Consider the following 26,694-nt stretch of genomic DNA (forward strand, 5'->3'; position numbering starts at 1 on the left):
ACTTACTAGCTGTGTGACCCTACGCAAGTCACTTAACCCTGGCTGTCTCAGTTTCCTCATCTATAAAATGAGCTAGAGAAGGGAATGGCAAACCACTCTACCATGTTTGCCAAGAAAACCCCAAATGGGTAGGACAGAGTAGTAGGACATAGCTGAAAATGACTGAACAACAAAAAAAACCCACTGGGGTCATTTTCAAACAGCAATATCAAAGAGTAGCAATAAAATAGGTGCTAATAATTTGTGCCTGGATTATCATAGACACACAAACTTCCTATATAGATGCTGTGCTTCTAACCCTCTCTTATAGTCCACTCTAATTCATACACTATAACCATAAGCATCTTCCTTAAGTGCCATTTGGATCCCTCCAGAAAATGACTACATTTATTTGCCTCATATAAAATTCATGCTTTTTTGTTGTATTTATCACTTTTTGTTACTCCCTAGGAAGAATGCTACACTCACTCCAGCCAAGCAAAGATGTTTTCTTTCCTTTTCTTATCAATGAGCCTGGAATACCTTCTTCCACCTTCTTTGCCAAATTTCTACAAGAAAATTCAAAACAGACTTTCACAAACTCTGATAAGCATTTATTAAGTGCGTACTGTGTGCCAACCACTGCTGTTTTTATAAATACCTATAAATAAGTGTTTTTATAAATAAAATCTCATTTGATTCTTAAAACAACCTGGTGAAATAGTGCTATTGTTATCCCCATTTTACAGGTGAGGAAACTGTGGGAACAGAGACTAGAGTACTTGTCTCAGAGCCATTCTAGTAAATGTCTAAGGCTGGATTTGAATTCAAATCTTCTTCACTCCAGACCCAGCATTCTATCCACTATACCACCAGGTACCTCCAACAGGACCAGGAAGGCCCTTCTCTAGGGAAGGAACTTTAGATACCATATAATACAACTTTCTCATTTCACATATGAAGAAACTGAGTCCTAGAAAAGTGAAGTAGTCTGATTACATAGGCAGTAATGCATCAATCAATCAATCAATCAACAAGAAATCACTAAGTGCTTTTTATGAGCCAGACAGTGTTATGCACTGGGGATAAAAATACAAAAAAGGGAAACAGTTGTGTTCAAAGAGCCTATGTGTTAACAGGGCAGGTAACCTATTTTGGGCCCTGTGATACCAGTGGTTTCTCCAGAGCCAAGGGTACATTTCACTAAATAATGGGCAAAGCAGGATACTGAAGGCCCAGAGGACGAGAGACTTATGGAAAAAGCACAGAAAATGGGATTTTTAGTCAGTGCTTGCTGTGCTGCTCATTAGCTGCATGACTCTGGGCATACAACATTAACCAGTCTGCTCCCGTTTCCTAATTTGTAAAATGAGGCAGCTGGGCTAAGTCATTTCTAAAGTTCCAAAGTTTAAGATGCTATAATTCCATCTTATTTTGTATATATTTCCTATTTATCTGCATGTATGTTATATGTCCTTCCCCATCCCAAGGAACAAAAGGAAATAATTATCACTTAAACTATTATTTATAAAGGAAATAATGAAAGAAAAATACATAAAGGAAACACTAACTATTAAGCATCTACTATGTGCCAAACACTGTGCTCAGTATTGTATAAATACCTAATTTCATTCTCCCAACAACCCAGGGAAGTCCACTCCCATTGTATAATTAGTAACATTAATAATAACAGCTAACATTTATACAGTCCTACTACATGCCAGGCACTGTGCTAAGGGCTTTACAATTACTATCTCATTTGATCCTCACGACAACCCTGGGAGGTCAGTGCCATTATTATCTTTATCTTACAGGTGAAGAAACTAAAGCAAATAGGGGTTAAGTGACTTGCCCAGGGTCATACAGCTTTTAAGTGTTTAAGGCTGGATTTGAACTCAAGTATTCCTGACTCTAGGCCCAGTGCTCTATCTAATTTGCCTCTCAAATGCCTCAGAATGTAAATTCCTGAGAGCAGGAATTGGTTTTGTCCTTCTACCCTTAGTGTCTAGCAGTAAATTCAGAAAATGCTTGGTGTACGTATACATACACACACACACACCACATACATACATGTCTTTGCAAATGGTTTAACACAATGACACTATGTTATCTCTATAACCTGCTCCTTCTGTGATTTCATCAGTTTAGCTAGGGACTAACCCCCCTAAATTCTTCTGCAAGTTATGAATGAATGAATGAAAAATCATGTATTAAATGCTGATTAAGTACTAAGCATTCTTCTAATTGCTAAAGACACAAATACAAAAGCAAACAATCCCTATCCTCAAAGACCTTATATTCTAATGGGGAAACAACAGAGGGTTAGTGGTGGCCAGGAAAAGGAATTATGACCTGGGAAATCACAAACATGGCTAAATAAAAGGTGTGTCCAATGACACACCTTTTCCAGGGACAATGGTACTGTTGATACAACTACAATTCTCAAGAGTTAAGAGTGGGGTAGAATGTAGTAGTTAGGGCTCAGTGCCTCCCAGGCCCAGCCCAGAGGCAGCAGGAATGGAGCCAGGAATAAGTTTGGTCTACATGGTCCTTAGCACTGTCAGAACCCAGTGGCTTAGTTTTTCCCAGGTCTTAAATCTGGTACAGGCTCAGTGTTGCCTGTGGCATGGAGATGATGATTGGTGACCTGATGGTATGTTTAAGAAACAGAACTTGGAAGATGGAGCACAAGATGTCTTGTTCTCCACTGAAGGTACCAAGTTACCTGGTCGCCCACTACCCCCTACATACATATCTATTATTTATATAAAATAAAGGGTTAGAAAACTTTGTCCAATCTTTAATATCAAACTGTGGGGCAATGGTTTATGCACAGAAAGGCAACAGGGGTATATTCCTGCTATATCATGGCGGCTTGCCTAATGTGGAGGCATGATGACTGGAGCAAAAAATATTCCACAGAGCGGATGAGCCTGCAGATGTAATGTAACATCAGGAATTGTCATGGGGTCATCAAAGGGAGGTTGGGATATAGCGCCAACCGCTCAGCTATGCCACAACCAGGCTGAGAGACCTCAGCTAGATAGGACATTAGTCTGGCTCAGCTCAGCATCAATTAGGTTAGAAGGAATGAGGAAGCTGTTGTAACATTCCACACTCTCCATATTCCACTACCCCAACAATCTTGTTGGTTTTTGCTAGGAACAGTTTCAGAACAAAGGGTGTATCTTGGTCAGAGATCACAGAGATTGGTAAAGGAAGAGAAGAACCAGTTGGACTTTTAGAGAAAGAGGCTCCAGAGCCAGCATAAGTATTTAATTTACTCTGGATAATCAATAATACTTTGTCGTTTTCACACAGTTGACAGGCATGGAATAAGCTCAGTTGTCAAAGATGCAAAATATATTTAACCATTCAGCTCTAAATCTATGATCGAGCACTTAGCATAGCACTGGCACCTAACAAGTATTTAATGCCTGTTTATTGATGGACTGATTATTGGCTAATCCTATGGTTTGAAATGTCCAAGTGTCTTAAATGGAAGAATTAGACATGAGTGACTGATGCAGACTTCTATAGAAATCATAGGAAAACAACAAAAAGTGTTTACTCCAAAGTTAATAAAGAAGGGAAATCTGTGTGTGTGTGTGTGTGTGTGTATTCGAGTTTTAAAATTTGTACTATTTAGTTTTTCCCCAGTTACATTTAAAAGCTTTTTTTTGTTCTTTTTTGGAGGGGGGAGGGCAGGGCAATTGGGGTTAAGTGACTTGCCCAAGGTCACACGTCTAGTAAGTGTTAAATGTCTGAGGCTGGATTTGAACTCAGGTCCTCCTGACTCCAGGGCTGGTGCTCTATTCACTGTGCCACCTCGCTGACCCATAAAAACAATTTTTAACCTTTGTTTTTAAAACTCTGAGTTCCAAATTCTCTCCCTTCCTTTTTCCCCCACCCTAGTGAGAAGGCAAGCAATTTCATATAGGTCATACATGTGTAGTCATGCAAACATATCCATAATAGTCATGTTGTGAAAGAAAATATAGACAAAAAAAAAACCTCAAGAAAAATAAAGTAAAAAAAGTATGCTTCAAACTGTATTCAGACACCAACAGTTCTTTCTCTGGGGATGGAGAGCATTTTTCATCCTAAGTCCTTCAGAGTTGCCATGGATCACTGTATTGCTGAGAAGAGCTAAGTCATTCACAGCCGATCATCTTACAATATTGCTATTACTTTGTACCCAGTACATTTCATTTTGCTTATCATTTCTTAAAGTATAATAGTATTCCATCATAATTATATACCACAACTTGTTCAGCCATTCCCCAATTGATGAGCATATCCTCAATTTCTAACTCTTTACCCCTAGAAAAGAGCTGCTATAAATACTTATGTACATATAGGTCCTTTTCCTTTTTTAAAAACCTCTTTTGGGATACAGACCTAGCAGTGGTATTGCTAGGTCAAAGGGTATATATGTATGGTTTTATAGCCCTTTGGGCATAGCTCCAAATTGCTCTATAGAATGGTTGAATTAGTTCACAACTCTGCCAACAGTATATTAATGCCTCATTTTCCCCATGTCCCTTCCAACATTTGTCATTTATCTTTTCTGTCCAATTAGTCAATCTAATAGGTATGAGGTAGTACCTCAAAATTGTCTTAATTTGCATTTCTCCAATCAATAGTGAGTTAGAATATTTTTTCATATGGCTAGAGATAGCTTTAATTACTTCAACTGAAAACTGATTTTATCTTTTGATCATTTATCAATTGGGGAATGGCTCTTATTTTTATAGATATTACAGTTCTCTTTATGTCAGAAAACTGAGGCCTTTATCAGAGAAACTTGCTTCAAAATTTTTTTCACACTTACGACTGCTAACTGTATTTCTCTCCATCCTATTCCCTCTATCCCGTTTTACTCTAATCTCTTTCTCCTTTCCCGTTCCCTCCTCAAAAGTGTTTTGTTTCTGACTACCTCTTCCCCAATCTGTTTCACTTTTTATCAACTCTAAATTATTGCCACCAAGTAAAGCCGTTTTCTTAATAAGACCTAAAGACCTAAGGAGCCAAGGGCATCACTCAATAGACTAATGACCATATGGAACTTACTACTAATAATGAAAAACTGAATTTTTGAGAAAGCATAACAGATACTCAATCACTAAGAAAGCAGGGCTTGGAATGCAGAAGGAGAATAATAAAAAATATAACTAAGACAAATGAAGTGAATTCCTCTCAGACTGGGAATTTTCCTGCAAAACGGAAGCAGTTGGGTAAGTTTAAGGAATAAAATGTGCATTTCACCAGGATATCTGGCATGATTCATATGACACAGGTTTAATACGGTCTCTGGACCTTAATTTCTTCATTTAAAAATAAAGGCATTTTAAGTTGGAGGAATAGGAAGGCAATTAGATGTTAGCAGTAGCCCTACCAGACATAAGCTTCTCTCCCATTTTGATATTTTGGTAGGAAGTCTCTGACAGCAGGGACGCTAGGTGGTGCAGTAGATAGAGCACTGGGCTTAGAATCAGGAAGACTCATCTTCATGACTTCAAATCTGGCTTCCTAGCTGTGTGACCCTGGGCAAGTCACTTAACCCTGTTTGCCTCAGTTCCTCATTTGCAAATGAGCTAGAGAAGGAAATGACAAACCACTCCAATATCTTTGCCAAGGAAAACCCTGAAATGATGTCATAAAGAGTTGGACATGACAAACAACTCAACAAACCTAATAGCAAAGAGAATTTAAGTCTTCAGGCTGGTAGCCCTAAACAAGCCCTTTGAAAAATTTACTGTGGCTATGAAATCAAATGTGCTGGAAGAATAAAAGGGAGACCTCCATGGGGACTCTGGGGAGCCTGCTTGGATAAGATTCCTTGTGTTTGAGTTCCCCTGTGCTGTGTGTCTTCGGGCAAAGTTTTGTACATTGTAGGCACAAGATAAACCAGAGGATGGGGCAATAATAATTCTGTGTAACAAGGTCAATGGCTGCTATAATCTTGTCAAGGTTTTCTGAACCTGTCCCTACTCTCTTCATTGTACCAATGTCAGAGGTCATGGAACCCTGAACAAAGAGATCAGTCATGCCAAACTCCAAAAGACAAGGAGGCCAGTAAACGCTATATAAGGTTCCCTGTGAGCAGCATATTCACTTGGAAAACCCTGTTAGAAGAAACCATGTTCTATTCTGTTGTATCTTTATGTTAAATACTCCCTAATTACATTTTAATCTGGTTCCAGCCACACTCGGGAGTGCTGAGGACATGTGGATTAGAGCACCTCCAGGGTTCCTGCTCTAGTTTTGATTTTCTATATAGTTGCGGAAGAGATCCTTTTTTAATGGTAAAAATGATCTCTTCTCCACCTTTATATGACAATTTAAAATGCTGAAAAATTTTGACATGCTTTTAAAAGGAAAGGAAAAACCATTCCTCAAAAAGTTTGTTTTTAAAAAATGACTACCAATTTACATTCTGCAGATGATTTCATGTTAGATTTGCATTTTTGGAGCCTAAGCTCCAAGAATGCATGCTAGGGCAACTGGGGTAATTGGGGTGGAGGACTGTTCCTAGGATGTCTACTCTAGCCTTTTGCTTCACCTGGCCTAGAGAATTCCAAGGCGGACAAATGGGTCCCAGACCACTTTCACCACCAAGGACCCCATCTCCACCTTGGAACCCTGGGCCTTTTGAGAGAGCTGAGAAACAACTGGACTCATTAAAGATGGAACCTCTTGGCTTTTCAGCCCCGTCTAGGACACATTAAATCTTCCATGTCTTCATCACTAACATTCTCCTAATCATCGTCTTGCCCCACAACCTATATCCCCAAAAGAGAGATAAGCATTGGGTGAGGTTCTGGGGTGCATGAGGGCTCGATACAAGGGACAGCATATTCTTAGGTTAAACTAGGGTGTTCCCAAATGTGAACTCAGTGTGACAGTCAGCCCTATAAATGGGGGGGGGGCAGTTAAAATTAGAAGCATAGGTAAGCAGTCTATAGAAAATTGCCCAATAACTCAAATTGTATCTTAACGCTTACATGGCCCTTTGGGATAGATAGTGTTAGTATTATCATCCATATTTTACATTGAAGGAAACTAAGTCTCACAAGTACTGAGAAGTAGAAGTTAAACTTGAACCCTCATCCCCTGGCTCCAGTTATAGCACTGCTTTCATTACATCACATGACCTCTCTATAGGTTAAAATCAGCTCTCCTCTATCCACGAGAAGGTTATAAATTTATCAATAATAAATAAATAATATAAAATAATTTTAAATAATTTATAAATAAAATATAAAATATTATATAAAAGTATATAAAATTTAATTCCTAGTTACACATGGAGAAAAGGCAACTATATCATTAGGTTTTTGTTGTCTTGAGAAGATTGGTTCTATTACCCAGATAAAGAACTGATGGACTCTGAATGAAGATGGAAGCATATTTTTTTCATTTTATTCTTTCTCATGGCCTTTTTCCTTTTGATCTGTTTCTTCTTTCTCAACTGTGACTAATATGGAAATATTTTTTTTTCATGGTAGCACATATATAAACTGTATCAAACTACCTACCATTTTCAGAAGAGGGGAGGGGTGGGAAGGAGGAAGAAAAATTTGGAATTCAAAATCTTATAAAAATGAAAGCTAAAAATTTTCCTGATATGTAACTGGGGGAAAAAATAAAATTATTTTAAAAAAGGAGATTGATTTTCTCTCTTTTCTTTCAACAAGGATTTAGTGAGCACATCCCAGAAGCTGCACGGTGCCCTTTGAAGGCAAACTAATGAAACCAATCTCAGGGAAGATGTCAACCAGCAGGTGAGATACCATTCTACCACACAGAAAGTATCTATTAATAAAAATAGAGAGAAAAGAACCAGCTCTGCTTCAGGCTGAACCCAGGTGTCAGTATAAAAGTTCTATTCTCAAAATGCAGTGGAGAATAAGGGAGGTGGATGAAAAAGACCAGCTTCCAGGTTATCAAGTCAGACATTTATCATATGACTGTATTATTTGAGAGAGAGAGAGAGAGAGAGAGAGAGAGAGAGAGAGAGAGAGAGAGAGAGAGAGAGAGAGAGTGTGTGTGTGTGTGAATTCCCAGATCAATGAAAGGGCAGTAAGATAATAATTCACATTTGGAAAACGGAATTTCTTCATTGAGCATATCTCATATAATTAAAAAAAGAAGAGTCTAACTACAATCTATCCCTATCCCTAGGTTAGAACTAAAAATTCATCTTTTTAAGCTGGGATTAAGAATCTTTTGTAAACTCCTAAAGCTTTATCAGTAGGCTACCCAGTCAATGAACAAGTATTTACAGAGCATTTACAATATTTACAGTATTATACTAGATACCATGGAAGAAATCCCTGTCTTTAAGGGGGATTTGAGGTATTTATAGTGTTGTTGGGCATAAGACTAACACGTGAAAAAATTGAAAGTATAATAAGACATTGTATAATTAAGCCTAATACTGTGTAGTATACAAGTTTTAGAACAGTTAAGCAAAAGTCTGAGAGAACCATGGACTCAATTACTCAAGGAGGGCTTTCTGAGAGAGATGAAACTTGAGATAAGCTCTGAAAGACAGGGGAAGCAAACAGAGAGCATTCCAAGCAGGGCAAACAGCACTAGCAAGGGAGCAGAGGGGAGAATGAGCAAGGATTAAGTGGGGCCAGTGAGGAGAGCTGACTCACCAAAGCAGAAGAAAGGTAGTTGTTAAGAAACAAACCCGCACAGACACCGTAGCATCAGGTCATGAAAAGCCTTGAAAACTAGGCAGAGGAATTGAGGATTAACATGACTGGCAATTAGAAAACAACTCTATGATCTCAAGCATAGGGAATCTGATATGATGCAAGCAGTGTTTCTGGAGGCGTGGATGGAGAGACGAGGGTAAGGGAAAGTAGCCCAAAAGGATACTAGTGACATACAGGTGTGAGACAATGAGAGTCTGGATTACGGTGGTGGTCACAGGAATGGAGAATAACAAATCTGAGACATATTTAAAGGAAAAAAAAGAATTTGATGACAGATTGGATCTAGGGGATGAAGAATCAAAGATGACACCAAGGTTTCTAGCATGGGAAACTAAAAGAAAGAAATGGTAGTACCATGGACAAAAATGGTAGAACTTGGAAGGAGGGTTAGATAAGGAAGAGAGAAATTTGGATTTGAATGTGGGCAGTTTCAAGCTATGGCATACCATCCAGATGGAAATGGCTTTGAAGGCAGTGGGACTAGAGCAGGTTTGAAAAGTCAGGGATATAGATGCAGATATGGACTCAGATTTAGATATATAGACAGATATAGACACAGTTGGTCTTACTTTTGGAGAAAAACTTTTTTCACATACTTACGTCCACTAAAAAAAAAGTTATTTCTTAGACTATCACTAAATACTAGACTCCAGCATAAAGGTACCTGCACTCTTTCCATTTTTGGAAGATATCAAACTCCATTGCCTCAGTCTGATTTGGAATAAATCGGAACTCAGACACTAGTTCAGGCGTGTGTTCCGGAAGTTCACACTCCCCAAGTTCTGCTGTAATTTTTCAAAGAGAAGGAAAAAAAAAGAGAGAGAAAGATAACATTTAACAAGTTCAGTTACTATGATGACAGACTCCAAAGATATTTCATTTGATTAAATTTGCTGGGCACCATTTAAAAATATATCATAACTCCACTGGGATAAAATGTAATTTGTGAGCTTCACAAATACCCACATGTACACATATGCATACCTTAAAGTCCACAATAAATCTCATAGATATGAAATTGTCACCAACTGCACACACATACACACACACATTTTCCCACCCCAAAACTTCCATATCATGCAAATTCACCTTGGATTACATTTTCCCTTAGTGGGTAAAATGGTATAATAAGAAACTACTGAACTTGAAATCAAAAGACTTGGGTTCAAGTCCTACCTTTGCCACTCATTACCTACCGTATGTGCCCCTGAACAAGTCACTTGACTTCTATGAGATTCAGTTTTCCTTATGTGTAAAAAGGATTTTAATATGTTGCTACCTCGTTGGTTTGATTTGGGAATTAAGTGAGACAGATAAGTAAAGTAGTATAGAAATTCAAAGTCATTACTCATAGTAATGCACTTCAAGGTACATTATTAGTATCAATTAAAATGCCAACTGCTCACTAATATAAGTTTAATATGTTATTAAATATAAGCCAGGGCCAGGATTTTTGCTTAGAGTCCTATTGAAAATTGGTAAAGAATTTGGTGCTTCTAGAAACTGGGAGAGAAAAACTTAATGTCCTGACAGGCTGTGGAGTGGGAGAGAAGGACAGTGACAGTCTGTAGAAGAGCTGCAGTAGCTCAGGCAGATGGCCCAGGAGTGGATGAAGCAGAGGATGGGGTGATAATGGGTCATGCAGCACCTGGAGGGAAAAGGAGGAGGGATCACTGCAAGAACAGACTCTACAGGCACAAACCTAGGAGTGGGGAAAGGCAAAGCTCTGCACTGAATCTCCTTGGCTCTGGTGGAAAAGGGGGGTGAGTATCAGCGACCAGTTACAAATGGGAACCTAGAAGCAAAAAGCCATCAGGAAGAAACTGAAAAATAAAACTAGACAGTGGACGGTAGGCTTGAAAAGCAAGCTAAGGACGGGGAAGAGGGAGGGATTGTTTTGTTTATTCTGTCTCCCTTTCAAGGTTAAAGAAGAGGAAGAGAAAATAATACTCATGTATCTTTGGAGGGCTGACACAGACAATGGGGGCTCTTAACAGAGAAGAGCACTGAGGAAGATTGATTCAAAAGGGAGGAGAGCAACAGAAGGCTAGGTAGGAGGGTCTCTGGTTACTGTTTTAATCAGAATAAATAATACAAGGAACATCTCTCTGATGATCTATTATGTCTTGAAATAAGGAGTATGGCATAAGCTATGGTTAAAGAGAAAAACTGGGTTATTTATTCCTTTGGTATTGAAAATGTAAAAGGTCAGGATGGTAGGAAAAATCTTGAGGTGATTCGATTAAGGAGGCCAAGGGTGGATTCCCCTGTATACTCTTTTCAGGAATGAAATAGGAGATAAGAGGGACTTTGTGATTTGATACATAAGACTCTGTTGTGTTAACAGTCCTAACAAGTGTAGTAGCTCATTTAGGGATTGGTTTGTGGGTATAAGAATGTGAAAATAATACTACTGGAAAAGGGAAAGAAAGTTAATCAGTTTCCAGTTACTTTTTACTTAGGGCTGATTAGAGTCAGCATAAGTACAGTGGAGACAAGAGCATGCTCATGGATAGGCACCATCCCACAAAGCAGGTGCTGAGCCAGCACCATGGGCATTTCCAATGGGCTACACTGGCTCAGCAATGAAGGACTTCTGCTTTGAAACAACACAGAAATCCCTTCCTGGTCCCTACATCTGGGATGATGGGAGCCATTCCAGCTTACATATACAAGGATGGGCCCACATTCTGGGTCCTTGATAAAAGACATGAATGACCAGAATGGCTAGTACCCTGTGAAAAAGTCTGCTGGCTAACTTAAAATTTTTATCCTCTCTGGCCCAGCCTCCCAGGTTGGCCCCAAAGCTGGAGCACCTCTGGTTGTTAGAAGGGTCTCATCCAATTAATGGTACATTTGCCCATTTTGAGAAAAGAGGAATCTAGAAGATTCCAAATGAGTCTAGAAGAGCCACCTCTCAGTGGACTACATAAAGGGGCTGGGAGGAAAGCTCCTTCCTCTTTCCAAGGTGACCTACTGTCCAGTTGGGACACAGCCAATACCAACTTTCTGCCAGACTTCTAGCTGCTGTCTGTCCTTTGTTCTGGAAGACATCAGGGAGGGGATACTACACCATACAAGTGAAGTGGATTGAAGTGAAGGAGGGCTCACTTTCTCTGGAGCCATCAGGGTACAGTGGCCAGATACAGATCTGGACGACCTGAGATGGCCCCTTGTAATGCGAATGTAAATTTTAAAGATCTTCCCTGCTCCTAGGCTAAAGTGCACCAGAAGCCTGGGGAGGGAGGCTTGTTTTTCAGTAGATACTTTTTGATTGGCCAGTGGGTCAATAAGGTTGTTACATTCTCTGAGCCAGGAGAAGGCTATATAAGCCCTGATGTGTAGCTTCGTTTTGGGACTCACTTTGAGAAGTGTTCTGTGATTTGATCTGAATTCTGGGAAGCCGTTGTTGAGAGTCCCCCGGCTTTGAAAAACCCAGAATGTGGAAACCCAGATGTTGACTGGGTATGGATGTAATGGTTGGACAGTTTGGAAATCTGTCTACTTGATGTTTCTGTCTTGATAATTATGCCTGTATGCTTTGAGGTTTGGGGTGCTGACCTTTTCTCCTGAACAAGGTAAATGATAATCTGACTGATTAAAGTAAGCTTGTTAACCCATTTTGAGTTGCTTTCCTTTAACAAAGCAGATCCAAGAACCTGTATGGGTGGCAAACCCTGAGGATGCCGGGGTGCTTGCTGCTACACCCCTCCCCAGACTTAAGTAGCTGGAGAGGAGAATCTTTCTCTCCTCCCTTCCCTGTCCTCTTGCTTTTTTTCCCCATGGCCACAGCTGACCTAGTAATGATCCTAACATGAATATCTCAATCCTTGGCAGCTCAAGAAGTCAGGAGATTCTCACTGCTAACTTGCCACAGGGGGTGCTTCTGCCCTCTTGAGCTCATGAGGCCAAGGCTAGAAACATCTGCCACTGTTCAGCCACCTGCATTTTTCTGTATTCAGAGAAAGAATGAAAAATACAAGAGTATAAAAAACATGGATTTTAATTCAAAGGGGCATAAAAAGAAAAAAATCAAAGAAGTAAGGAAAAGAGGAAATTCAAAGAATGTCTTGAGATTATCATTTTGAATATACTAATTAAGGCTCCTGGGGCATAAGACTGAAGCTCTTATCTCAAAATGGGCAGAGAACCACATCATTAATTGGATGAGGCCCTCCTAACAATCTGAGGAGAGGAATCTGGGTCCAACAAGATAAAAATTTTAAACCAGTTAGAATCTTTTAGCAGAACAACTTCTCTTCTAAGTTATCCAGGGTAGTGGAATTGCCTTGGTTTGAATGCTTTTCTAGTACCCTAGCTTCTTCTTCCTTTCTTTCTGAGTAGCAAATGGGTCAAGGAATGCCCCAAGGAGGCACAGAATTAAGTCCTCCCTGTGTCTGCTTGATCAGATGTCAATTCCCCTTGCTCTATATGTTGTCATTTCTCCATGGATGAGGCCTTTTTTTCTGGCAATGACTCAAGCTCAGGGGTAGATCAAACACCAGAGGTACTGTAGCTTTTTAACTTGGTCTTTAAAAGCAGCTACATGCAGACTTGGAGAGTTGGAAAGAGAGGAATCCATGCACAAACACCAATTCAGTTTCTCAGAAAGGACTGCACATATGTGGACCTCCAGGGAACTACACCTATCAAGGAATCATATTGAAATTGAGATACAGAAGAAAAGGAGGAGTCATTAGAGATAGGAACACCAGCACTGTATGGAGCCTGAACAGAGGGAACAAACAGACACCTGAGCCCTCAGTGGGGCCCTGTCTGGGGCAGTACTGTGTACTGTGTAGGTATACAAGGAATACTCAGTGGATCAAGGAAGAGATGGTGAGGTATTGCTTGATTTCTTAGCAACTTCTCAGTTCCTTCCCCTTGGGGAATGGGACTGTCCCAGAACAGTACTATAAATCAGGAGGACTGTGTTGGCTCCTAGAGAGATGAAGGCTCAAAAAAGGGGAATTTTCTGGATTCCTGGGTAACTTCAAATTCTTGCCCCTTCCAGGGAGGCCCCACTCAGATTAGCATATTTTAAGTTAGGAAGTAAAAGCCCACCAGATGAGAGCTGCTTAACTCACCTACCAGCTCTGAATTATTTTTCCATGTAGATTCCTGGGAAGGCAGAGGCCTACCAGAGAAAGAAGGCATTCAACTTTTGGTGGGTTTTTTTTTAACAGATGTGAGTCAAGTTAAATATAAACTTTTCATATATTTGATGTTATCATGAATGCTTGCATTGGAGCTAAGGGTACTTTTAGAAAGAGTCAAATTCTTTCATTTCCTAGATGCTAGCACAAGTCAGTATTGTTCTGGAGATGCTTCTAAAATTTAACTTGATTTGTAGAAGCTATAACATATATTAATTTATTCAAAGACATTTACCTCAAAGACAAATGTCCCAATCTATTTTATAACTTCTTTATGTTGGGGGTGGTACTATTGCTGTGTGTTCTTTGTTCTTGGGGAAGACCATGGCATCAGGAGGGTGATGCCATGACTTGCAAGTGAATTGGATTTAAGTGATGGAGGGCTGTTCAAAGTCACCAGCCTCACTTTCTCCCCTGAGTCATATGGGTCCAGTGGCCAGATATAGATCAGGATAACTAGAGATGGCCCCTTCATAAGACAGATGTTACAGGTGTTACATATACTACAAAATCATAGTCCTGACCACCTATTCGTACAAACATACATACCCAAGAATTGGACCTATATTATACTTTTTCATACTACCATAACTTCTGGACAAATAGGTGGATATCTACTGCCATATAGCTGTTTAAAACCTCTAAAGACTTCTCAGACAAAATTCCCATCCTTCTCACTTTTTTATTTGTATCTCCAGTGTTTGGCACATACAGGCATTTAATAAATGCATATTCATTCATTCATTCATGCATTCAACTCGCTTGGCCTAATTTTCCTAACCTACAAAATAGGGATAATATCTCACAGGATTGTTTTTAGGTTCAATTTTATATATAATGTAATGTAGATAAAATTGTTATAAAATAATTTTTAAACTTTAAAGAGCTTTATAAATATGAGTATTATATTTTAAAAGTTTCTTCAGTTATCACCTTTGGTTCTAGAAACCATAGAAGATGGCTTCATAATAGTAACAGCAATAATATTAGTAAATATTTGTATAATACCTTAAGGTTTGCAAAAGTGCTTTAGTATTGTATCTCATTTGATCACAACAATGTTGATAATAAAAATAATAATTAATCATGGGAACTGCAATCTAAAATAAAGAGCAGTTATGGCAGAGGAACTATCCGGGAAAAGTCAACAAAGTCATACAAACAGAGAAAGGGGAGAAAACACAATACTGAACATGCAAAAGTATAAGACAGCCAGAAAGAATTTTAAAAACAAACAAACTACAACACTTTGGAAAGGGAGAAAATGTAACCAAGAGCTAGGAGGTGAGAATAAAGGGGGAACAAAGAAGTGACCACAGAAAACAGGAAAACTGATAGAGGAGCTGATAGTGCTTATTTTTCAGGATATTAGTCACGTTTGGCTTTGACAACAGAACACGTAGCCTTGTTAATGTGGACTTTTTAGACAGGCCATATATCTACCTCAGAAAAGGATAAAAGCATGATCAGTCCAGATCTGTCTTATAAGTTTGTGTTATGGAGGGGAGAAGGGTGCTTCTCTGTTATGAAATAGAAGGCAACTGGAACAATCCTCAAATTCCATTTGTCCACACTGAAAACATAATAGGAAGGATATATTCTGCCAAATAGAAGAGATCTTAAATAAAGGAAAGACAAATTAATGAAAATGAAATTGAATGAAAAATGAATAGAATATGAAAAGAATAATGAAAGAAAAGAAATAGTAAAAGAAATTTAATAAAAGAAAAATGAAAAGAATATAGGAAGGATGACAGAAAGCATAGTTATATAAATGAGAAGCAACATGATATAATGGAAAGAGTATTGAACTTGGGAGTGTAAAAAGACTTGTTCAGAATTTACTAGTTTCCCAGTGGGAAAAAATCACAGTTTTTGAGACTTAGGCTTCTTTAACTGTAAAATGGAGATAACACATAGGATTGTTGTAAAGAAAATCTTATAAGTGCCCTATATTATTTCTGAACAACTCTTCCTCCTCCTCTCCCTCCTCTCTTTCTCTTCCTCCTCCAAAGCCTATAGTACTAAGTTGATACTTGTTCCTAGAAACCTGATTGGGTAATCCATAAAAGACTATGAATGAAATGAATAAAGATGAATGAAAAATAAAAACAAAGCAAATAACATGTAAAGAAAATAAACCAAAAGGTATAGGCTTTTGTGATTTAAAGGACAATGATTTTTAAATCATAAGATCTCATATTTGAAGGGACCTCAGAAGTCATTTAGCCTAATTTGTCCCAAAGCATGATTTTCTTATACAACCCCAGCAAATGAATATTCAGTCATTTTTCTGAAGGCTCCCAGTATAGGGAAATTGCTTTCTTTCAAGGCAGTCCATTCCATTTTTGAAAAGCGGTAATTAAGAGGGAGTTTTCCTTACGTTGAACTGAAATGTGACTCTGTTAACATATAACCACTTGTGCTAGTCCTGGCTTCTGGGGCCAAAAGGAGTAAGTCTAATCTTCCTTCCACATGAAAATCTTTTAAGAGACTACAGGAAGTAGAAAAATCAGGGCAAAGCAGGGATGTCACAAACAGTATTTTGTATAACTAGCAGCTAGGAAAAGCTTATTAACTAATCACTGAATCAGCACTTATCCAAATGAAGGGAGAGGTTAGGGAGAGACAATAATAGCCTCTGAAAGTACAATGACAAAGATTTTTTGCAGCCATCTGACAAAGATTATGGGGAAAAGCTATAAAGAGTTTATGGAATCTTGTTTAAAAAAAGAGAGGAAATGGGAAGAGAACAAAGAATTAAGATCTTAGACATAAATGAGAGAATAGACGAACCAAAGCATAAATATGTAAAAGTGTCACAAGGGGCTCTGCTGAGAAGAATAAAGTTCAGTATAAACTGAGGAAGAAAAAAAAGTGGGGAGGGATATTTTTATTTAAATATGTATATTTAGCAAAATATAAATAATTTATATTAATTCAACCCCTACCTAACCTGTGGCAATTTCTATTTCTGAATAATGTTGACAAACAACTCAGTTGTTTGTCTTTAAACAAGACACTCCTTGTGAAGGGGGATGGATTAGATGACCTATTAAGGGCCCCTCTGAATTTCATTTTCTTTTTTTCCCCTTGTTTTTGAGATGTTGTGGGGCCTGGTATATTATTATCTGAAATAAGACTTGATGTTGAAGGGTAACAATAAGGATGTGGTATCAATTTTAAGAGGCTTGTAGTTGGATCTATTTAAATGTAGTGAAATAATTCACTCCTAGTTTTTAGAAAGAAGGAACAACATAATACTTATTTGAAATATTTGCATTGCAATGACTAACTTTGATAGACTTAGCTCTTCTTAGAAGGATCTAAGACAATTCCAAAAGACTCATGATGGAAAATGTTATCCACATGCAGAGAAAGGACTATGGAGTCTGAATATAAATCGAAGTATATGATTTGCTCTTTTTTTTATTGTGGTTTTATTTTTTATTTCTCATGGTTCCTCCCATTGGTTCTAATTCTTTTTTTACATCATGACTAATGTGAAAATATGTTTATATATAGAGCCTATATCAGCTTGCACACCATCTTGGGGAAGGGGGAGAGAAGGGAGGCAGAGAAAACTTAAAACTCAAAAGTGTATGGATGTAAATATTGAAAACTAAAATTAAGTTGATCAATTTTTTAAAATCAGCATTAAGTCAATATAAACTTAAAATATTTATTCATATTTTTAAAAAATAGTTAAATTAATATCTGACATTTATACAGTGGTTTTAAGATTTACAAAACATTTTAAATATATTACCTCACTTGGTCCTCTCAGCAACCTTGTAAGGCAGATAATACAAGTATTATATCCACTTTACAGAGGAGGAAACTGAGGCTCAGAGGATGTAAGTGACTTCCTCGTGGTCATAGCTAGTAAGTGTACGTGGCTGAATTTGAACCCAAGCCTTCCAGACTCTAAACCCAGGTGCCTATCAACTATAAGCCAAGTTGCCTCTCAAAGCATATCAAAATTGGGTGATTAATGAACAGAACAATGTCTTTACCATGTATTAGTACAGAGAAACTAAATCAGACAAAAGTATCAGGGACTATGAATGTACTCAATTTTAGATCAGGAAAATGTTACTAATCTACTATATAAATTCTTTGATAGCAACAAAAATTCTCACCAAATGTTTATCAGACCTCTCAGAAAGAAAACATTAGGACTTTATCACTGACTTTCAAGAACATTTAAATGCTAACTCTTCATGATATTTACAGTGGTACAGAATCATAGAATGCAGAGTTGGAAGGGCCCTTGGAGATTATCTAACCCAGCTTCCTACTCCCTCAACCCCCGGAAGTAAAGTCATTTACTTAATATCACAAAACCGGCAGAGGCAGCCCATGTCTCTACTTTTCCAGCCAAGTTCCTTGAATCTGTGGTTTATGCCCACAGAAAGGATTACTTCACCAGCCATCCCCCTCCTTAGCCAGCTAAAATCTGGTTTCTTTCTCCTGCTGTTTGACTTAAGCTGCTCTCTCTAGGGTCATTAATGAACTCCTGTTAGTCAAATCCAATGGCCTTTCCCTAGTCTTCCTCAAACTTTCTGCTTTATTTGATAGAGCTCATCTGGTCTTTTCCCTCTTAAAACTCTCTCCTGTAGTTTCTTCTATGTCAGTCTACACTAGCACTCCTTGCTGTGTCCTTCATCTTCTCCATCATTCTCGCTATCAGTAAGTCACCAATCAAGTCTCATTTCTCCACCCTAACCTCTTCACAGCCAGTGTAAGCTCACCCATTCCTTCCTCTATTGCCCTTACTCTGATGACTCTCACAGTAATCTTCTCCAGTTATTGTAAGGTATTGTAAGTTATTGTAAAGTATTGTAAGTATATAAAAGGGTCCAGTTCCTTCTTACTGAGATGCCTGTGTTTGGATCAACTCAAGCTATGATATAATATCAACTCTACCCAGAATACAGGGTTAGAACACTGAGCTCACAAAATCTAATTATTGAGGAAATGATTAGAAATCAAGATCGAGTTGGTAGGTCTAGACCAGAAATACATGGATCTGAGGTGAAATAAAAGTAGCAAGTACAAATCAAGGCTGAAGGAGAAACAAAAGAAGTCTGAGTTAAGTTGCCAGGTCAAGAAATCAGACATAGGAATTTGAGGAAGCACCAAAGTTCACACTTATAAGCTAAAATGTGTAAGGATTGTAAAAGCATAGATCACTAGCAGAAGAAACTGAGGCTTACAGGGAGTGATTCACCCAAAATTAAACAGAAAATTAACAGCAGCTTTAAGAAGAAAACATTTTTTTGCTCCAGCATATTTCTAGATGCCTATAAAGTATATCCATTTGAATGTCCTGATATCACCTCAAAATTAGTGCATTCAAAAGGAAACTATTATTTCTGCCAATTCTATTCCCTTTCCTAAATTCCCCCTCTATCAAATGGCATCAAGTCCCTAAGTCCTCCAGATGCAAAAGCTCTGCCTTAATAATGCAACAAGCATTTACCAAGCGTCTAGTATGAGCAAATGTGGTAGCTTTTTTATAGCTGATCAGAGAGTTAGCTTCAAAGAGAGGAAGACCAGGGTTTGAATCTGGCCTTTGAGAAAGCCTGCCTCTGTAACTTTGAGCAAAACACTTAATCTCTCTGTGCTCCAGGCATCTTTCTAATGTGACATATGAAAAGTTCAAGAGATATAATTTCTGGGTAAATTAATTACCAATTTTATTAATTATGGCTAGCACATAATTAATAAAATGATGGTCATTTGGCTCTCATAAACCAAAAACAAATCATGGAGGTCCATTCAATGCTTATATGCCCTTGGAAGAGTGAGTGTTCTCCAGAAGCTCTGATTGGTTAACAATTAATGAGAGAATTAATATTATAAGGAGAGATGGACCTATTCTAATGAGAGTTGGAGATATGACTTTGATTATGTCACTCAAGGACAAAGGGACTCATCTCAATCCAGACCACTCCTCCCTCTACCCTCCACCCAGTCTATGAACAATGAACGATGGTGGGATAAGAATTTCAACTAAATAAGAAGATCTGTGTTGGGTTAAATTTGGGGGAAAGGTAAGAAATGTCCTTGAGACACTGGGCTTTGAATAAGGAAATAGAAAGGGAAAATCTTAATCCTAATTTAATAATTGGTTACTAATATAAGAGAGAAATAATTATTTCTCTCACTAAGACTATAAATTACAGAGAAGATACCAAGTAATATTGTTAGATATGACCTCCTTACCTGGGAGGTCCTTATACCAATGAAACCAGAGGTCCACTCTTTTCACTCTTGCTCTCAAGGACTTTATAAAATATAACTAACCATAATGCAAATTAGAAATGACTGAGTGCTTTGGAAGGCAAACAGAGATTCCCTTTGGTCCTTCTCAACACCCAATCAGCCTTCAAGCACACAGACATCTCCATGATTCATCCTTTTTCCACTCTCCCTGCCATCACTCTAGTCTAGGCTCCTCCATCCCCACTCCCTTCATAGTTAGATTACTGTAAGAGCCACCTTGTCAGCGACCTTGTCCTCCTTCTCTCTATCCAACCAAAACATCCTATGCTGCCACATCAAAACTCCTAACACACTGCTTTCTTCATAGAGTCAGGTATACAGTTGGAACACAATAAACATTTGCTGACCATCAGGATAAATAGGAAATTTACAGAAGGAAGATCAACAAATGTTTTGCAACTTAGAGTCTTAGAGCATTGCTTGGGGTATCGAGTGTTTAAATGACATGTCCAAGGTAACACAGCCAGTATGTATCAGAAGCAAGAACTGAATCCTGGGGGTCCTGACTGAGCCAATACATCATATTATCTCTCCAATACAATAATTCAAAGTTTGTAAAGCACTTTCCTTACAGCAACCCTATGAGATGGATAAAGGCAGCTAAAACACTGGACTTTGAGTAAGGAAGACCTGAACTCAAATGTGGTCTCAGCCTCTTACTACTGATCTCAGTTTCTTCATCTGTAAAATGGGGTAGCATCTACCGCACAGGATTGTTGTGGCAATCAATAAGGTAACATATGTAATGGACTTTGCAAAACCTTAAAACACCATATAAACACTAGCTATCATTATGTCTTATTATTCCAGTTTTACAGAATAGGACACTGAAGATCTGAGGGTTGAAAAGACTTCCTTACAATCACACAGCTATCAAATATCTGAGCAATTAATGACCTGAATTCATTCCCAGGTCTCCTCATTTCAAGTCCCATCTCTATGCCAGAGGATCTAAAATCAAAAATCAGGTCAACAGAAGCAGGGATGAAGGAGAGGGGACCAACAAAAGTAATACAAAACCAAGCTTGTTTGGAGATAGAAGATAGAGGCTGCTTGTTCTCTGCTCTGAGTCTGGCTTCTTGCTGTATGACAGTCAGCAAGGGCCTGCAGATCATATGCTCGCCACCAGGGAGGAGTAGAGAGCCCCACTGCTACCATAAGCCACCTAGGGACAGTAAGATGAGCTTCCTGGGGGGAAGTTCTTAGATCCTGAAAAGCCCTACTCCAGCCCCACCTTCCCCTCTCTATTTAAAGCCTTCCAGTTCCACACTCAGGTAATCACTGGAGTTTACTGAACACTGTGCCCAGGGCTGATGGAGCTAAGACCTACCTCTGCCTTAGACCCTAGCCCTTCCTACCACCCACAGCACATGCTGATCTCCCTCCTTTCCACTCAATAGGCTTGGGTAGAGTGGTATACTGCTTGCTGGTCCCAAAGAATTTTGCTCCCCAAAACCTAGTCCAGTGCTTGACTTGTTCCAGGTATCTTAACAAATAGTTGTTGAATGACTGATTCTGGGGTAAAGGGAAAACTGGATGACTATCACCCCCCCCCCAGTAATCCGAGATTATTACTAGACATAATGGAAACTTGTATCTTCCTAGCTGTGACCCGCTATGCCCACAAATGATTTGAATTCTCTCCTTAACAGAGAATATTGCTTTATCCTTTGTAATAATAGCTAACATTTTATACAGTGCTTACTATTCTGCCGGGCACTGTGCTAAATGCTTTAATTCATTATCTCATTTGATCCTCATAACAATCCTAGGAAGTAGGGACTATTATTTATCCCCATTTTAATGATGAGGAAACCGAGGCAAACAGGTTAAGTGACTTGCCCAAGGTCACACAGCTAGTACATGTCTGAGTGGATTTGAACTCAAGCCTTCCTGACTCTAGGTCATGTGCTCTATGCATTGCACATCCAGTTGCCTCAGTATTTGTATCCCAGCTTGGAATGTAGTAGGAATTTGTTGTTTCATGCTTTCATCCTATGGATGTGGTTAGATTTTTGAGATCTCTTGGTACAACTCTTGGTATAGGAACCCCAGACCTGAAGGGTGTGGCTAAGTTAGAAGGTAGCTTAAGTGGACCTTGTAAATGACTACAACAGAACATTCATAAAAGCTTAAAAAGCAAGCAGTCAATGTAAAAAGACTGAGGCTTTAGGATCAGAGTGAGTTATAGAAATGGTCAAATTGCCTGGTACTCCTTACATACTGTTTCCTAACTGAACGAGGACCCCTTGGCACTAAAAATCTTGCCTTGGACTTCAGAACTATCTTAAGACCTTAGGAATACAGCACCCTACAACATAAGAGCAACTTGGCCTGCTTTCTACTTTTGGTTCTTTATCTCCCCAAACTGGATCTTGCTTCATTTATACTCCCCTCTCCTCCCCAAGAATTCTCTGAATCACTGGCAAATATCTTGGGTGGTACCCAACACTGTGATTCTATGAGTTTTTCAATTCCTATAATGTTCGTAGCCTATATTATTTAATCTAGGACTGGATTATATATTATCCTGTATAACTCTAATTGCTCCAAGTGTTTTATCTCTCCAAATCTGGACAGTGGTATAATGGGTACCTAATTCAAACCCTTGGTGACAGGCTTATATCTGAAGTAGATACAAGGAGGACCAAGGGGAAGGTGATCTTTTACAGCCTTCGACAGCATTTTGGCTACTGATTTTTCTAAAATGACAAGATAACAGGAAGAAAAACTATTCTTTGTTCCACAAGGAAGCCTAAGTCATTGCTATAAGCTTACCTCATGAGATTGGGAATGCTATGAATGGGACAGGAAATAATTTCACGCTTCTAGGTTTGACTACAGATTGATAAAGAGTGAATGTCACAGAACAACTTTAACTTTCTTATTCCAAGAGGCTAGTCTTATTCTAAGTAATGTTCTTGGGTGGGCAACAACTCTCAAGAAGTCTAAACTTGGCCTGAAAAATCTTTTTTTCTGGAGGCCGAAGAGTCTTTTGGGAAAATATTTTTGGTTGGCATATTTTATTTTTTCCTACTCAGCACATGAAAGGAAGTTCTAGAGCAGGGGTGGGGAACCTGCAGTGTCAAGGCCATATGTGGCCCTCTAGGTCCTCAAGTGTGACCCTTTGACTGAATCCAAATGAAGGCTTCCAAGGACATTTTGCATTGGGTAAGATTGCTGTTTAATCATACCATTTCCTTCCAAAATCCCAAAAGTCAACCCCACCAGTCTCCCAAACCAAACTGGGGTGGCTGGGATCCTTTCTCCATGATGTCTGTGAAGCCAGAGATAATTCGGCAGTAATCTAGACTTTTAAAGTTGTTACTGATTTAAAGGAAAAATACTTGATTATCTGCATTTAAATGACATTTCTTGTCTGGCTTTGTTTGCAAAGAGTAGCATGATAACAATCAGTAAATAAAAAACTAAAAATAAAACAATTAGTAAAGAAAAGAGAGAATAGGAAAATGAGGGAGGAGGCTTTCATACTTAAGAATTTTCAACTTTCCCATTTTTTAAAATGTAAAATAGTAGCAAGTCTACTCAATGTTTTCTTCCTATCCTCAAATAACTTCCATATCTGCTTTCTTCCCCTAACTTCCATATCTGTTTTCTTTCCCTGGGATTCCTACATCAAATGCCTTACCTTGCAATGCTTTATCACAGGAGTAATCTAATTGTCCAATGTCTCATTTTTCTCTATGAGTCTTCTATCTAGCCCTTACCCCAAATGAGTTAATTGGTATACCTTTTTTTTTTTAAAGTACAAATCTTGGGTTTTTTTTTTTACACTTTGAATAATATCGTTTTAAGGAAAATTTATATCATCCCCCAAGGTGTGTGCCCTGCAACATTAAACACAAGTATTCATCACACTGAAATCCTGTACTTTGAAATTACAGAATTTACAGAAATAAGAGCAGCAATCTCTGTTTCTACTTGCTCTCATGTGTCAAAGGAGGCAAAATGGTCTAGCACTACTAACTTTCCACTGCAAAATATTCCAAATTGGCACAAAATAAGAATACTATTTTTGAATATCACAGACAGATGAAATGTACTCCCTTTTCATAATTATCAGGGAGACAAATTCTATTTTTACCTTCATAATGAAGGTAACTATAAATGTGTCCCAATTGTTGGTCCTGTTCCTCTAAACTGAACATCATTATACTTTGATGTCTATAACACAGTTTATATGAGCCTTTAATTACATCAAAATAAAAGATTTGACTCTGATATGAGAAAATTATACAGTAAAAAGGAATTAATCTAGTACGTTTAAAACACGGCAAAATATTTTCCTTATAATTAAAAAAAGATTGTGTTAAATTTAGAAACAGCTTTTCACAATAATAAAAGAGCAGATGATTAATATGAAAATATATGAAGGATCTGTGATGTCATTGGCATGGGGAACTCCTCAGGAGGGAAATTCCTCCATCATTGCAGAAAAATCACATCCTTCTCTTTGACATGATGGAGAGGTCCTAGGATGTTGCTTGGGGTAGGTGAAAGTTAAATGATATACTCAAGGTCATATAATTAGTAATTGTCAAAATCCAAGACTGGAATCCTGGCTCCAAGCCTGACACTCTATGCATTTTACCACTGCTTCTCATTAACCAGACAAATAAGCTAGAAAATGGATAGTTAGATAGTATAGACCATCCCTTAACCTATTAGTGCATCTGTGGCTTTATTAGTGAATATCAGGACTATTTTATTTGAAGTTAGAGGATTTTAATGACTGCACACGCCAACATTTATCACCATAAACTATGGTACAATTATTTAATAGTAACATTAAAGCCAGTAGACTCACCACTGCAGTATTATTACATATAGTTTCAGAATGCAAATAACTTCCAAATGATTTCCTACCTTGAAGACACAGGGCAGCTAGCTCCACAGCAGTCTCATATGGGCATTTCAATCTTCAAAGAAAAGAAATTAGCTCAGAATACATATCTTTCTTAGATGTACAACAAAATAGATTTTTTTAAGTATCTAAGAAAATCTGGATCCCTATTTTTATTCTTTGTTATATTCTGAAGTCATATTTTAAGACAGAAACAACCAAACACGAACCATTTCAGAGTGCTTATTTCAGAATATGAAAAGCAATGTTTCACAATGCTTGGTATCTGATGAAATATTATAATCTATATACAATGTCTATCCATTTTGTAAAAGAATTAAATAAAATTATTCTAGGGGATAGAAAACAGTGGAATGCAATGTTGGAGGCTTTTCCCCTCAGTGATTTACTTGTTATAGGGAACTCCCAGTGAGGAAACTTCCTTTACATGAAGACTGGCGACTGTTCTGCAACATTGAGTCTTAAGAGAGTTGTCATGGCTGAGAGGGTCTGCTCAGGGTCACAGAGCCAATATGGGCCAGAGGCTGGACTGAAACCTAGGTCTTTTTGACTCTAAAAACATCTCTCCAGCTGATAAAACCATCATGAATAGGCCAGTGATATGATTGGTACAGTATTGACACAGTATTGTTTCTTGGTTGATTGATACAGTATTGATTGATCGATACAGTATTGTTTCTTGTTATTAAAGGAAAGTTTGCCATATACTGACTCAGTTATTCTAAAAGTAGAGTCAAGACCAGGGGTGGGAACCTGCAGCCTTGAGGCCACATGTGGCCCTCTAGGTCTTCAACTGCAGCCCCTTGACTGAAATCCCCTTAATGAAAGGATTTGTTCTGTAAAACGTGGACTCAGTGAGAGGACTGCACCCAAGGACCTATAAGGCCACTGGAGGCTGCAGGTTCCCTACCTCTAGAAGACAAATCACTATTCTTCAATTAACTGTATTCATTCTAAGTATTAATCCAGATGTGATAGCAATGTTTAATCATGGGAAGAAATTTAAGCTTACTTTAAAGTGGGAAACAGTTGTAGATACTAAAGATTCTTTTTACTACATTCACCAGATTTTCTACTCTTTCCTTTTGGTAGTATATACTTTGCTTATATCTCAAAGAAGAAACTATAGTTAACAGGATTATTTGCAAAAAGATAACTCACTTCACCCTGAGGTCTCTTCCTTTCTGGAACCTAGCCAAATTCTGTGGCATGACTAAAAAAGTCAAACCAGGAAAATGGGGTCCAACATTGAAAGAGCCAATTTCCTTAATTAAATTGTCTGGCAACTTTCTTAACTTTATTAAGGTGTGAATAAAGAGTTAAATGTTCAAAATCAAAATAAACTGTTTGATCTTTTCATATGTATTTACAGTTTCCTATCTTGTTTAAAATACAAAAGTCCATCCCCTTTCAGAAATGGAAGGAGACTAACTGGCTTTGATACTATTAAAAAAAATAGCTCAATTTTCCAGGCTTTAGTCCATTGGCCTCAGGGCACTACAATATAACCACTGACCTGATACAGTTAGAATCGACCATATTTTTGACTGTCCTAAAGGGAAATGATACATTGATGTTTTCTTCTAGTCCAAGCATGCTTTGAACATGCAAAAGGCAAACTTTCCCTTCCTACAGAATTGACTTTGGCAAAAAA

The 26,694-nt window shown here is 38.2% G+C and overlaps 1 protein-coding gene across 2 annotated transcripts in view; it reads right to left on the reverse strand.

Annotated features, from left to right (window-relative positions):
- The window catches only part of EPB41L4B (erythrocyte membrane protein band 4.1 like 4B), a 248,062-nt gene that overhangs the window by 114,975 nt on the left and 106,393 nt on the right, over positions 1–26,694 (reverse strand). For both annotated transcript variants that reach the window (XM_069095377.1, XM_069095376.1), the window contains exons 6-7: positions 25,043–25,095; positions 9,373–9,493 (exon numbers count right to left, since the gene is read on the reverse strand). In XM_069095377.1, the coding sequence (XP_068951478.1) occupies positions 9,373–9,493; positions 25,043–25,095 (174 nt within the window). The remainder of the gene's footprint in view (positions 1–9,372; positions 9,494–25,042; positions 25,096–26,694) is intronic.

The sequence above is a fragment of the Petaurus breviceps genome, unplaced genomic scaffold, assembly GCF_028583685.1.
Source record: "Petaurus breviceps papuanus isolate PSGF00001 unplaced genomic scaffold, PetGlider_PUasm1.0 226, whole genome shotgun sequence".
Lineage (NCBI taxonomy): Eukaryota > Metazoa > Chordata > Mammalia > Diprotodontia > Petauridae > Petaurus > Petaurus breviceps.